This window comes from Salvelinus namaycush, unplaced genomic scaffold, assembly GCF_016432855.1.
Source record: "Salvelinus namaycush isolate Seneca unplaced genomic scaffold, SaNama_1.0 Scaffold902, whole genome shotgun sequence".
NCBI lineage: Eukaryota > Metazoa > Chordata > Actinopteri > Salmoniformes > Salmonidae > Salvelinus > Salvelinus namaycush.
In genome coordinates, this window is record NW_024061645.1 from 4857 (window position 1) to 17444 (window position 12588).

The 12588-nt window shown below is 49.2% G+C and overlaps 1 protein-coding gene across 1 annotated transcript; it reads left to right on the forward strand.

Moving 5' to 3' along the window:
- The first annotated feature begins 973 nt into the window (after positions 1-973).
- gpr174 (G protein-coupled receptor 174) lies at positions 974-11016 on the forward strand. Its single transcript, XM_038987991.1, has 3 exons — positions 974-1137; positions 1347-2081; positions 7052-11016. Exons 2-3 carry the CDS (start codon positions 1875-1877, stop codon positions 7952-7954), a joined length of 1110 nt encoding a protein of 369 aa, XP_038843919.1. The 5' UTR covers positions 974-1137; positions 1347-1874; the 3' UTR covers positions 7955-11016.
- Positions 11017-12588: the final 1572 nt, after the last annotated feature.

Genomic DNA, 12588 nt, shown 5'->3' on the forward strand with positions numbered 1-12588 from the left:
TGAGGCTGTGTGAAGTTGTGAGGTTGAGGTGTGGCTGTGTGAAGTTGTGATTGAGGCGTGGCTGTGTCAAGTTGTGAGGTTGAGGCTGTGTGAAGTTGTGAGGTTGAGGCGTGGCTGTGTCAAGTTGTGAGGTTGAGGCGTGGCTGTGTCAAGTTGTGAGGTTGAGGCGTGGCTGTGTCAAGTTGTGAGGTTGAGGCGTGGCTGTGTCAAGTTGTGAGGTTGAGGCGTGGCTGTGTCAAGTTGTGAGGTTGAGGCGTGGCTGTGTCACGTTGTGAGGTTGAGGCGTGGCTGTGTGAAGTTGTGAGGTTGAGGTGTGGCTGTGTGAAGTTGTGAGGTTGAGGCGTGGCTGTGTGAAGTTGTGAGGTTGAGGTTTTGCTGTGTGAAGTTGTGAGGTTGAGGCGTGGCTGTGTCAAGTTGTGAGGTTGAGGTGTGGCTGTGTCAAGTTGTGAGGTTGAGGTGTGGCTGTGTCAAGTTGTGAGGTTGAGGTGTGGCTGTGTCACGTTGTGAGGTTGAGGCGTGGCTGTGTCACGTTGTGAGGTTGAGGCGTGGCTGTGTCAAGTTGTGAGGTTGAGGCGTGGCTGTGTCAAGTTGTGAGGTTGAGGCGTGGCTGTGTCACGTTGTGAGGTTGAGGCGTGTCAAGTTGTGAGGTTGAGGCGTGGCTGTGTCACGTTGTGAGGTTGAGGCGTGGCTGTGTCAAGTTGTGAGGTTGAGGCGTGGCTGTGTCAAGTTGTGAGGTTGAGGCGTGGCTGTGTCACGTTGTGAGGTTGAGGCGTGGCTGTGTCAAGTTGTGAGGTTGAGGCTGTGTCAAGTTGTGAGGTTGAGGCGTGGCTGTGTCAAGTTGTGAGGTTGAGGCGTGTCAAGTTGTGAGGTTGAGGCGTGTCAAGTTGTGAGGTTGAGGCTGTGTCAAGTTGTGAGGTTGAGGCGTGGCTGTGTCAAGTTGTGAGGTTGAGGCTGTGTCAAGTTGTGAGGTTGAGGCGTGGCTGTGTCAAGTTGTGAGGTTGAGGCTGTGTCAAGTTGTGAGGTTGAGGCGTGGCTGTGTCAAGTTGTGAGGTTGAGGCGTGGCTGTGTCACGTTGTGAGGTTGAGGTGTGGCTGTGTCAAGTTGTGAGGTTGAGGCGTGGCTGTGTCAAGTTGTGAGGTTGAGGCGTGTCAAGTTGTGAGGTTGAGGCGTGTCAAGTTGTGAGGTTGAGGCTGTGTCACGTTGTGAGGTTGAGGCTGTGTCAAGTTGTGAGGTTGAGGCGTGTCAAGTTGTGAGGTTGAGGCGTGTCAAGTTGTGAGGTTGAGGCGTGTCAAGTTGTGAGGTTGAGGCGTGTCAAGTTGTGAGGTTGAGGCGTGTCAAGTTGTGAGGTTGAGGCGTGGCTGTGTCAAGTTGTGAGGTTGAGGCTGTGTGAAGTTGTGAGGTTGAGGCTGTGTCAAGTTGTCTCATAGCGCCTGCATTCTCTTCTGATGTTTTCCTCTGAAAACATTTATAATATTGTGTTTCTCTGCGCTAGTTGGTTACTTGCCAGGGACCCAGACAACTACTGACTACCTTTACTTTACTGTCTTTCTTTCAGGGTCCCTAATACTGAGCCTTGGACTGAAAGAAGAGGACAGTCACACACGGACTGACCCTGCTTTTGGTTTGTTAGTGCTGCTCAGGGTGATCTGAGATGGTCAGACTATATACCGACAGCCATGAAGAACAGTGTGGACACACCTGGGCGGACTTGAATGGACGCACAGACCTGAATACTCCTGGACATATAAATAGACCTGCACTCAGAAGCCTGACCACACTGAGACCTCCTCTGCTCTGAACAAGCCTCACCATTGGCCAGCCAGGTGACTGACACACATCCTGACCAGTGGCTGTTCCCGGTGGGCAGGGTTAAGATGAGCCTGTCCAATCAAAGCTGTGGTAGTACCGTTGACGACCTGCGGCGCTACCAACATCATGTTTACGCAGTTGTCTACAGCGTCATCTTGGCCCCGGGCCTTCTGGGTAATGTCCTGGCTCTTTGGGTGTTCCAGGCATACGTCAGGGAGACCAAGAGAGGAGTGGTGTTCATGATGAACCTGGCTGTAGCTGATCTCATGCAGGTAACTTTTACTTTCACAGCGTTGTATGAGATCTTCAGTTTCTTGGCATGGAATAGCCTTCATCTCTCACAACAAGAATAGACTGACGAGTTTCAGAAGAAAGTTATTTGTTTCTGGCCATTATGAGCCTGTAATAGAACCCACAAATGCTGATGCTCCAGATACTCAACTAGTGTAAAGGCAGACAGTTGTATTGCTTCTTTAATCAGAACAGCAGTTTTCAGCTGTGCTAACATAATTGCAAAAGGGTTTTCTAATGATCAATTAGCCTTTTAAAATGATAAACTTGGATTAGCGAACACAACGTGCCATTGGAACACAGGAGTGATGGTTGCTGATAATGGGCCCCTGTACGCCTATGTAGATATTCCATTTAAAAATCAGCCGTTTCGAGATACAATAGTCATTTACAACATTAACAATGTCTACACTGTATGTCTGATCAACTTGATGTTATTTTAATGGACAAAAAAAAGTGATTTTCTTTCAAGAACAAGGACATTTCTAAGTGACCAAAATTTTTCAATGGTAGTGTATATATCACATATATATATATAGTGTGTGTGTATATATGTATATATTGTGTAACATTGAATTAAGCTCAGAGCCACTTGTTTTTCAAACATGTGTTATCAATTGCTGTGCTGATCATTGGACAGTTCATTACCTCTGTCAAAATAATATGGAGTTTAAAGTCATGTTTGTATTACAGTTGAAGTCGGAAGTTTACATACACCTAGGTTGGAGTCATTAAAACTCGTTTTCAACCACTCCACAAATTTCTTGTTGACAAACTATAGTTTTGACAAGTCGATTAGGACACAAGTAATTTTTCCAACAATTGTTTACAGACAGATTATTTCACTTATAATTCACTGTATCACAATTCCAGTTGGTCAGAAGTTTACATACACTAAGTTGACTGTGTCTTTGAACAGCTTGGAAAATTCCAGAAAGTGATGCCATGGCTTTAGAAGCTTCTGATAGGCTAAATTACATCATTTGAGTCAATTGGAGGTGTACCTGTGGATGTATTTCAAGGCCTACCTTCAAACTCAGTGCCTCTTTGCTTGACATCATGGGAAAATCAAAAGAAATCAGCCAAGACCTCAGAAGAAAAATTGTGGACCTCCACAAGTCTGGTTCATCCTTGGGAGCAATTTCCAAACGCCTGAAGGTACCACTTTCATCTAAACAACAATAGTACGCAAGTATAAACACCATGGGACCACTCATCCGTCATACCGCTCAGGAAGGAGACGCGTTCTGTCTCCTAGAGATGAACGTACTTTGGTGCGAGAAGTGCAAATCAATCCCAGAACAACAACAAAGGACCTTGTGAAGATGCTGGAGGAAACAGGTACAAAAGTATCTATATCCACAGTAAAACAAGTCCTATATCGACATAACCTGAAAGGCCGCTCAGCAAGGAAGAAGCCACTGCTCCAAAACCGCCATAAAAAAGCCAGACTACGATTTGCAACTGTACATGGGGACAAAGATCGTACTTTTTGGAGAAATGTTCTCTGGTCTGATGAAACAAAAATAGAACTGTTTGGCCATAATTACCATCGTTATGTTTGGAGGAAAAAGGGAGAGGCTTGCAAGCCGAAGAACACCATCCCAACCGTGAAGCACGGAGGTGGCAGCATCATGTTGTGGGGGTGCTTTACTGCAGGAGGGACTGGTGCACTTCACAAAATAGATGGCATCATGAGGAAGGGAAATTATGTGGATATATTGAAGCAACATCTCAAGACATCAGTCGGGAAGTTAAAGCTTGGTCGCAAATGGTTCTTCCAAATGGACAATGCCCCAAGCATACTTCCAAAGTTTTGGCAAAATGGCTTAAGGACAACAAAGTCAAGGTATTGGAGTGGCCATCACAAAGCCCTGACCTCAACCATATAGAACATTTGTGGGCAGAACTGAAAAAGCATGTGCGAGCAAGGAGGCCTACAAACCTGACCCAGTTACACCAGCTCTGTCAGGAGGAATGGGCCAAAATTCACACAACTTATTGTGGGAAGCTTGTGGAAGGCTACCGGAAACATTTAACGTAAAGTCCATTAAATATATATATATATATATACACATTGGTATTCATCATTTTAATAGCAGGACACTGTAAAGTCCATTAAATATATATATATATATATGTATATATAATATACACATTGGTATTCATCATTTTAATAGCAGGACACTGTAAAGTCCATTATATATATATATATATATATATATATATATAATCCCAAAGGTGTTCGATGGGGTTGAGTTCAGGGCTCTGTGCAGGCCAGTCAAGTTCTTCCACATGGGGGCATTGTCATGCTGAAACTCAAAGCTGGAAGCACAGAATCATCTAGAATGTCCTTGCATGCTGTACCGTTAAGATTTCCCTTCACTGGAACTAAAGTGCCTAGCCCGAACCATAAAAACAGCCCCAGACCATTATTCCTCATTCACCAAACTTTACAGTTGGCACTATGCATTGGGACAGGTACCGTTTTCCTGGCATCTGCCAAACCCAGATTAGTCCGTCGGACTGACAGATGGTGAAGCGTGATTCATCACTCCAGATAACGCGTTTCCACTGCTGCAGAGTCCAATGGCGGCAAGCTTTACACCACTCCAGCCGACACTTGACATTGAGCATGGTGATCTTAGGCTTGTGTGCGGCAGCTCGGCCACGGAAACCCATTTCACGAAGCTCCGACGAACAGTTATTGTGCGCTTAAAGAACAGGAAGGCCCACTGCTTTTCAACTGGCTTTATTGACTACATTTCGATTCGAAACCACCACTGCACTGGGGACCAACGAACTCCAACCACCACTGCACTGGGGACCAACGAACTCCAACCACCACTGCACTGGGGACCAACGAACTCCAACCACCACTGCACTGGGGACCAACGAACTCCAACCACCACTGCACTGGGGACCAACGAACTCCAACCACCACTGCACTGGGGACCAACGAACTCCAACCACCACTGCACTGGGGACCAACGAACTCCAACCACCACTGCACTGGGGACCAACGAACTCCAACCACCACTGCACTGGGGACCAACGAACTCCAACCACCACTGCACTGGGGACCAACGAACTCCAACCACCACTGCACTGGGGACCAACGAACTCCAACCACCACTGCACTGGGGACCAACGAACTCCAACCACCACTGCACTGGGGACCAACAAACTCCAACCACCACTGCACTGGGGACCAACGAACTCCAACCACCACTGCACTGGGGACCAACGAACTCCAATCACGAATTCTGCATGATAGGGTCCTTTGGCAGGGCGTGCAAACCATAGTATGTATAGGGATTTTCAGGCTTCAATGACCGTGATCCTTTGAATGTTTTGGGGGCGATGAAACAACAAAGCCCCATTTAAGGGAAGCAGATGGGCACAATAGGGAGCTAAGACTCTAATATTTGTGTTAACTCTACAAAGTTGTGTTCTGTGAGTGTCACTGAGTAGGCTGATACCCCATTTCATGGGTGCACAATCCATAGGTTAGCCTGTACAGTTTAATAAGTACAGCATGTTCCCAATGCAATTCTAAAGTATATTACATCCACAGTGCAATTTCAACAGATTTTTATTGTCTTTTGTTGAATTTATACAAGAATATCCCAACCTTGTTTAGCATTATCTCATTATTCCACTATTTGTATCACTTTCAATGGGGGACTTTTATATTCAAGGTGAACTGGAAATGATTGTGGCTACCTTCACACAAGGGTGCACAGCAGAGTTGAAAAACAGCCAACACATGGCAGAGTTGTAAAACAGCCAACACATGGCAGAGTTGAAAAACAGCCAACACATGGCAGAGTTGTTAGTTTGTTGATCAGCACACATGTCAAGAAGACAAGAGCGGACTGTATTAAGGTTATTAAACTGTTGAGTTTTTCAAGCAAGCTTGATTGTACAAAGATAAGTAGCTAGCCTCTGTAGCTAGCTAGCTAACATCAGTCAGCTAACGAACAGGCAAAGAAAGGTAGCTAGCTATATTTGCACCCTGCAGTCATTGAACAACAGGCCAGAGGCGCTGTTAACGTTAGCCAGCATTTTTTATTTTTGCAGTTTTGGTTGTGTTCTGTCTGACTTGAAATGTGTCTAGCCTGGACTGTGGAGTAGCTAGCTAGTGTTGCGAAAGCCCATTGCATGAATAGTATGACAATTTTTCCAACGTTTGGTGATGGTTTTGAACTGATGCACATTAGCTAGCTAGCTATGTTTTGTGGAAAACTGTAGGACTGGCATGTGGATATAAACTAACTATTGTTATCTAGCTTCAGCTGGCTCTAGCTACCTAGTTGCAGAAGTTATATGTGAAACAAACCGCCCATAAACAAATATAGCTAGCTACCTTTCTTTGCCTGTTCGTTAGCTGACTGATGTTAGCTAGCTATCTACAGAGGCTAGCTACTTATCTTTGTACAATCAAACTAACGTTAGCCAGCTACCTAGCCAATCAAAATATCTGTATGCATTTATTGATTAACCTATTGCACCAATAAAAACTATTGCACCAACAAATTGAGTCAAAACCCTGCATATTTTAAGTCCAATGTCCACTTTATGGACGCTATAGTCTCGTTTTAATCCGACGTCTAGAATTTGAGTTTGGTAGACGTAAGAAATAATCTTAAAACTAAATAACCACCCTGTTAAAAAATCTGGTAAGTGTGTTATATAACTCCAATTGATTAGCACATTTTCATAGAGATTGGTGTCATATTGGCTTAGAAATGATAACAGGGACATTTGAATTTAACACTGAGCTTCATCCAATCCCTATATATAGACGCGACTGACGTCAGGGGTAGGGGTGTATGTTCCTCTGTATCTACCTGAACCTCACCTGTTTTAACCTCTCCTAACCTGTACATTTTAATACCTGTTGGATATATATATATATTTAACTACCTGTATGTTCTGTCTCCTCCAGGTCCTCTCCCTACCTCTCCGTATCTACTACTACCTGAACCATACCTGGCCATTCGGCCGGCCTCTCTGCATGTTGTGTTTCTACCTGAAATACGTCAACATGTACGCCTCCATATTCTTCCTGGTGTGTGTGAGTGTGCGGCGCTGTGAGCTCATCATGCACCCGCTGAGGTACCATTCCAACAGACGACGAGGGGACATGTGTGTATGTGCCGCTGGCTGGTTGCTGGTCTGTCTCGGCTGTCTGCCTTTCCCTCTGCTCCGAAACACCAGCCTGCCCCCTGACCTTACCCCTAACGCCTATGCCTCCAGTCCTAGCTCATATGCCCCAGCCCCCACCTCTTCCCCAACCACTACACCTGGCCCTACCTCCATCCAGGCGGTGTGTTTTGCGGAGCTCCCCATGCGTGAAGTCAGCCCTGCGGCCGGCTGGGCTCTGATGGTGGGGGCGGAGCTGGTTGGCTTCATCCTCCCTCTGATCCTAGTTCTGACCTGCGCCTGTCTGTCAGCCGGCAGCCTGCGAGTCCACAGGGGGGAGGGGGAGGGGGGAGGGGTGAAGGACCACGGGGAGAAGAAGAGGGCGTTGAGGATGGTGTTGAGCTGTGCCGGGGTGTTCCTGCTCTGCTTCTCCCCGTACCATGTCACCATGCCGCTAGACTTTCTGGCAAAGGCCGATGCCCTGGGGAGCTGTGAGGTCAGAGAGATGGTGCTGCGATGCCATCCTGTCACCCTCTGTCTCGCCAGTCTCAACTCAGGACTGGACCCTCTCATGTATTACTTTACTACAGATGAGTTTAGGAGAAGATTCAGCAGGCCAGAAATACCTGAGAGCTTCAGTCTGGCTCCAAGACTATCCTGTACTAGTGGTGGGGGGGGGGGCCTGCCTCTGACCCCTGACCTCTAACCCTGACCCTGGGCCCAAGACTGTCCTGTACCGCTGGAGTCTGTAAGACTGAACCCTGACCTCTAACCCCAAGACTGTCCTGTTCTGCTGTGGACAGCAAGTCATGGGTGAAGAGGGGAAACAAGGACAAAGACTGAACCCTGACCTCTAACCCCAAGACTGTCCTGTTCTGCTGTGGACAGCAAGTCATGGGTGAAGAGGGGAAACAAGGACAAAGACTGAACCCTGACCTCTAACCCCAAGACTGTCCTGTTCTGCTGTGGACAGCAAGTCATGGGTGAAGAGGGGAAACAAGGACAAAGACTGAACCCTGACCTCTAACCCCAAGACTGTCCTGTTCTGCTGTGGACAGCAAGTCATGGGTGAAGAGGGGAAACAAGGACAAAGACTGAACCCTGACCTCTAACCCCAAGACTGTCCTGTTCTGCTGTGGACAGCAAGTCATGGGTGAAGAGGGGAAACAAGGACAAAGACTGAACCCTGACCTCTAACCCCAAGACTGTCCTGTTCTGCTGTGGACAGCAAGTCATGGGTGAAGAGGGGAAACAAGGACAAAGACTGAACCCTGACCTCTAACCCCAAGACTGTCCTGTTCTGCTGTGGACAGCAAGTCATGGGTGAAGAGGGGAAACAAGGACAAAGACTGAACCCTGACCTCTAACCCCAAGACTGTCCTGTTCTGCTGTGGACAGCAAGTCATGGGTGAAGAGGGGAAACAAGGACAAAGACTGAACCCTGACCTCTAACCACAAGACTGTCCTGTTCTGCTGTGGACAGCAAGTCATGGGTGAAGAGGGGAAACAAGGACAAAGACTGAACCCTGACCTCTAACCCCAAGACTGTCCTGTTCTGCTGTGGACAGCAAGTCATGGGTGAAGAGGGGAAACAAGGACAAAGACTGAACCCTGACCTCTAACCCCAAGACTGTCCTGTTCTGCTGTGGACAGCAAGTCATGGGTGAAGAGGGGAAACAAGGACAAAGACTGAACCCTGACCTCTAACCCCAAGACTGTCCTGTTCTGCTGTGGACAGCAAGTCATGGGTGAAGAGGGGAAACAAGGACAAAGACTGAACCCTGACCTCTAACCCCAAGACTGTCCTGTTCTGCTGTGGACAGCAAGTCATGGGTGAAGAGGGGAAACAAGGACAAAGACTGAACCCTGACCTCTAACCCCAAGACTGTCCTGTTCTGCTGTGGACAGCAAGTCATGGGTGAAGAGGGGAAACAAGGACAAAGACTGAACCCTGACCTCTAACCCCAAGACTGTCCTGTTCTGCTGTGGACAGCAAGTCATGGGTGAAGAGGGGAAACAAGGACAAAGACTGAACCCTGACCTCTAACCCCAAGACTGTCCTGTTCTGCTGTGGACAGCAAGTCATGGGTGAAGAGGGGAAACAAGGACAAAGGGAACAAGGAGAGAGTTTCAAATGTGAACTAAAGACAGTTTCCGAATGTGGACATCTGCTGGACTGCGTTTGGAACTGCCGGTCTATGGTCAAAAACGCTGAGTTCATCTCAGCCTAGGCTGCCCTTCAGTCTCTAGACTTGGCCCTGATGGAGATATGGATCACCCCATAGAACACTGCTACTCCAGTTGCCCTGTCTTTATCTGACTACGTTTTCTCTCATAGTCCAAGAGCATCTGGTCATCACCGTGGTGGCACAGGGCTACTCATTTCTCATAATGGGAGATTCCATCTCAGCATGGAATTCTCCTCATTTGAATTCCATGCTGTCACTGTCACTTGTCAACTCAAGCTTAACATTGGTGTAATCTATCGCCCATCAGGTTCCCTTAGAGAGTTCCTCAATGAGCTTGACACCTTGATAACCTCATTTCGTGACAATGGCTCACCGCCATTTCCTTTTCTTTCTCCCTTTCCTCCAACCATAACCACTCAGCCCCTACCTAGATGGATGCACTGTCGCAATCTTCTCTCTCTCTCCCACTACTCTCTCCTCTTCTATCCTATCTTCTCTCCCTTCTGCTAAATCCTTCTCCCTCCTGTCTCCATATTCTGCCTCTTCGCCCCCACTCTCCTCTCTTTCCGTATCCTATGACTCTCACTGTCTCCTTTCCACCGGCCGGCTCGGGCTTCCCTTCCTGCTCCGTGGCTGAGTGACTCATTACGAGCTTACAGAGCAGGCCTGCAGGCAGCTGAGTGACTCATTACGAGCTTACAGAACAGGGCTGCAGGCAGCTGAGTGACTCATTACGAGCTTACAGAACAGGGCTGCAGGCAGCTGAGTGACTCATTACGAGCTTACAGAACAGGGCTGCAGGCAGCTGAGTGAAAATGGAAGAGAACTAAATCATCCTCCCTCCTCTCTACTTTCTGTTCCTCTGTATCTGCTGCTAAAGCCACTTTCTATCACCCTACATCTATCACCCTACATTCTGCCTCTAACCCAAGGAAACTATTTTCCTCACCTTAATCCTCCTCCCTCTCTGCAGACAACTTTGTCAACCACTTTGAACAGAAGATTGACGACATCCACTCGTCATTCACTATTGAATCCACTGGTCCCAGAACTACCCTACGCCTTGACTTCTTTCTCGCCAGATGAAATCCTGCGACTAGTGATTTCCGTCCGACAACCTGCCCGCTCAACCCCACCCCCTCCTCCCTTCTCCAGACCATCTCTGGAGACCTTCCCCCATTCCTCACTTCCCTCATCAACTCATCCCTGACCACTGGCTGCATCCCCTCTGACTTCAAAATGGCAGAGTCACTCCCCTCCTCAAGAAACCAACACTTGACCCCTCGGACATCAGAAACTAGAGAACGGTATCCCTTTCTTTTCTTTCCAAAACACATGCTGTCTCTAACCAACTCTCTCACTATCTCTCTCAGAACAATATTCTTGACCCTAACCAGTCAGGCTTCAAGACGGGTCACTCAACCAAGACTGCTCTCCTCTGTGTCACGGAGGTTCTCCACACTTCCAAGCTGACTCTCTCTCGGTTCTCATCCTCCTAGATCTATCCGCTGCCTTATCGTGAACCATCAGATCCTCCTCTCAACCCTCTCAGGGCTGGGCGTCTCAGGCTCTGCCTCCTCTCAACCCTCTCAGGGCTGGGCGTCTCAGGCTCTGCCTCCTCTCAACCCTCTCAGGGCTGGGCGTCTCAGGCTCTGCCTCCTCTCTACCCTCTCAGGGCTGGGGGTCTCAGGCTCTGCCTCCTCTCAACCCTCTCAGGGCTGGGCGTCTCAGGCTCTGCCTCCTCTCAACCCTCTCAGGGCTGGGCGTCTCAGGCTCTGCCTCCTCTCAACCCTCTCAGGGCTGGGCGTCTCAGGCTCTGCCTCCTCTCAACCCTCTCAGGGCTGGGCGTCTCAGGCTCTGCCTCCTCTCAATCCTCCCAGGGCTGGGCGTCTCAGGCTCTGCCTCCTCTCAACCCTCTCAGGGCTGGGTGTCTCAGGCTCTGCCTCCTCTCAACCCTCTCAGGGCTGGGCGTCTCAGGCTCTGCCTCCTCTCAACCCTCTCAGGGCTGGGCGTCTCAGGCTCTGCCTCCTCTCAACCCTCTCAGGGCTGGGCGTCTCAGGCTCTGCCTCCTCTCAACCCTCTCAGGGCTGGGCGTCTCAGGCTCTGCCTCCTCTCAATCCTCCCAGGGCTGGGCGTCTCAGGCTCTGCACACTATTGAATTGCATCCTACCTGGCAGGCTGCTCCTACCAGGTGATGTGGAGAGGATCTGTGTTTGCACCACGTACTCTCACTACTGGTGTCCCCAGGGCTCGTTCTAGGCCCTCTCCTCTTCTCTCTATAGACCAAGTCACTCAGCACCCCCCCCCCCCCCCCCCCCCCTTCGGACACAAAGTTGGCAACACGCATCTCTGCGTGCCACCTCGACAAGACAGAGCTGCTCTTCCTCCGGGAGAAGTTCTGCTGCTCCAAGACCTCGCCATCATGATTGACAACATCACACAGTCTCCCTCCCAGAGTGCAAAGAACCTTGGCATGAATCCAGGCCCTTGTCATCTCCAGTCTGGACTACTGCAACTCGCTGTTGGCTGGGCTCCCCATTTGTGCCATCAAAGCCCTGCAACTTATCCAGAATGCCGCAGCCCACCTGGTGTTCAGGTTGACAGGTTCTCCCATGTGACACCACTCCTCCAAACACTCCACTGGCTTCCAGTTGAAGCTTGCATCCACTACAAGACCATGGTACTTGCCTACGGAGCAGCAAGAGGAACTGCCCCTCCCTACCTTCAGGCTATGCTCAAACCCTACACCCTAACCCATCCACTACAAGACCATGGTACTTGCCTACGGAGCAGCAAGAGGAACTGCCCCTCCCTACCTTCAGGCTATGCTGAAACCCTACACCCCAACACAAGCACTCCGCTCTTCCACCTCTGGTCTCTTGGCCCTCCCACCCCTATCACAACTCCCTCTCAGCCCAGTTTAAGCTCTTCTCTTGGCCCTCCCACCCCTATCACAACTCCCGCTCAGCCCAGTTTAAGCTCTTCTCTGTCCTGGCACCCCAATGGTGGAACCAGCTTCCCCCTGAAGCTAGGACAGCAGTCCCTGCTCATCTTCCCCCTGAAGCTAGGACAGCAGAGTCCCTGTCCATCTTCCCCCCTGAAGCTAGGACAGCAGAGTCCCTGTCCATCTTCCCCCCTAAAGCTAGGACAG

Coding starts and splice junctions, on each gene's coding strand:
- gpr174 (XM_038987991.1), top strand. CDS start 1,875: ATGAGCCTGTCCAATCAAAGCTGTGGTAGTACCGTTGACGACCTGCGG. Junction 2,082..7,051: donor CTGTAGCTGATCTCATGCAG/GTAACTTTTACT, acceptor TGTCTCCTCCAG/GTCCTCTCCCTACCTCTCCG.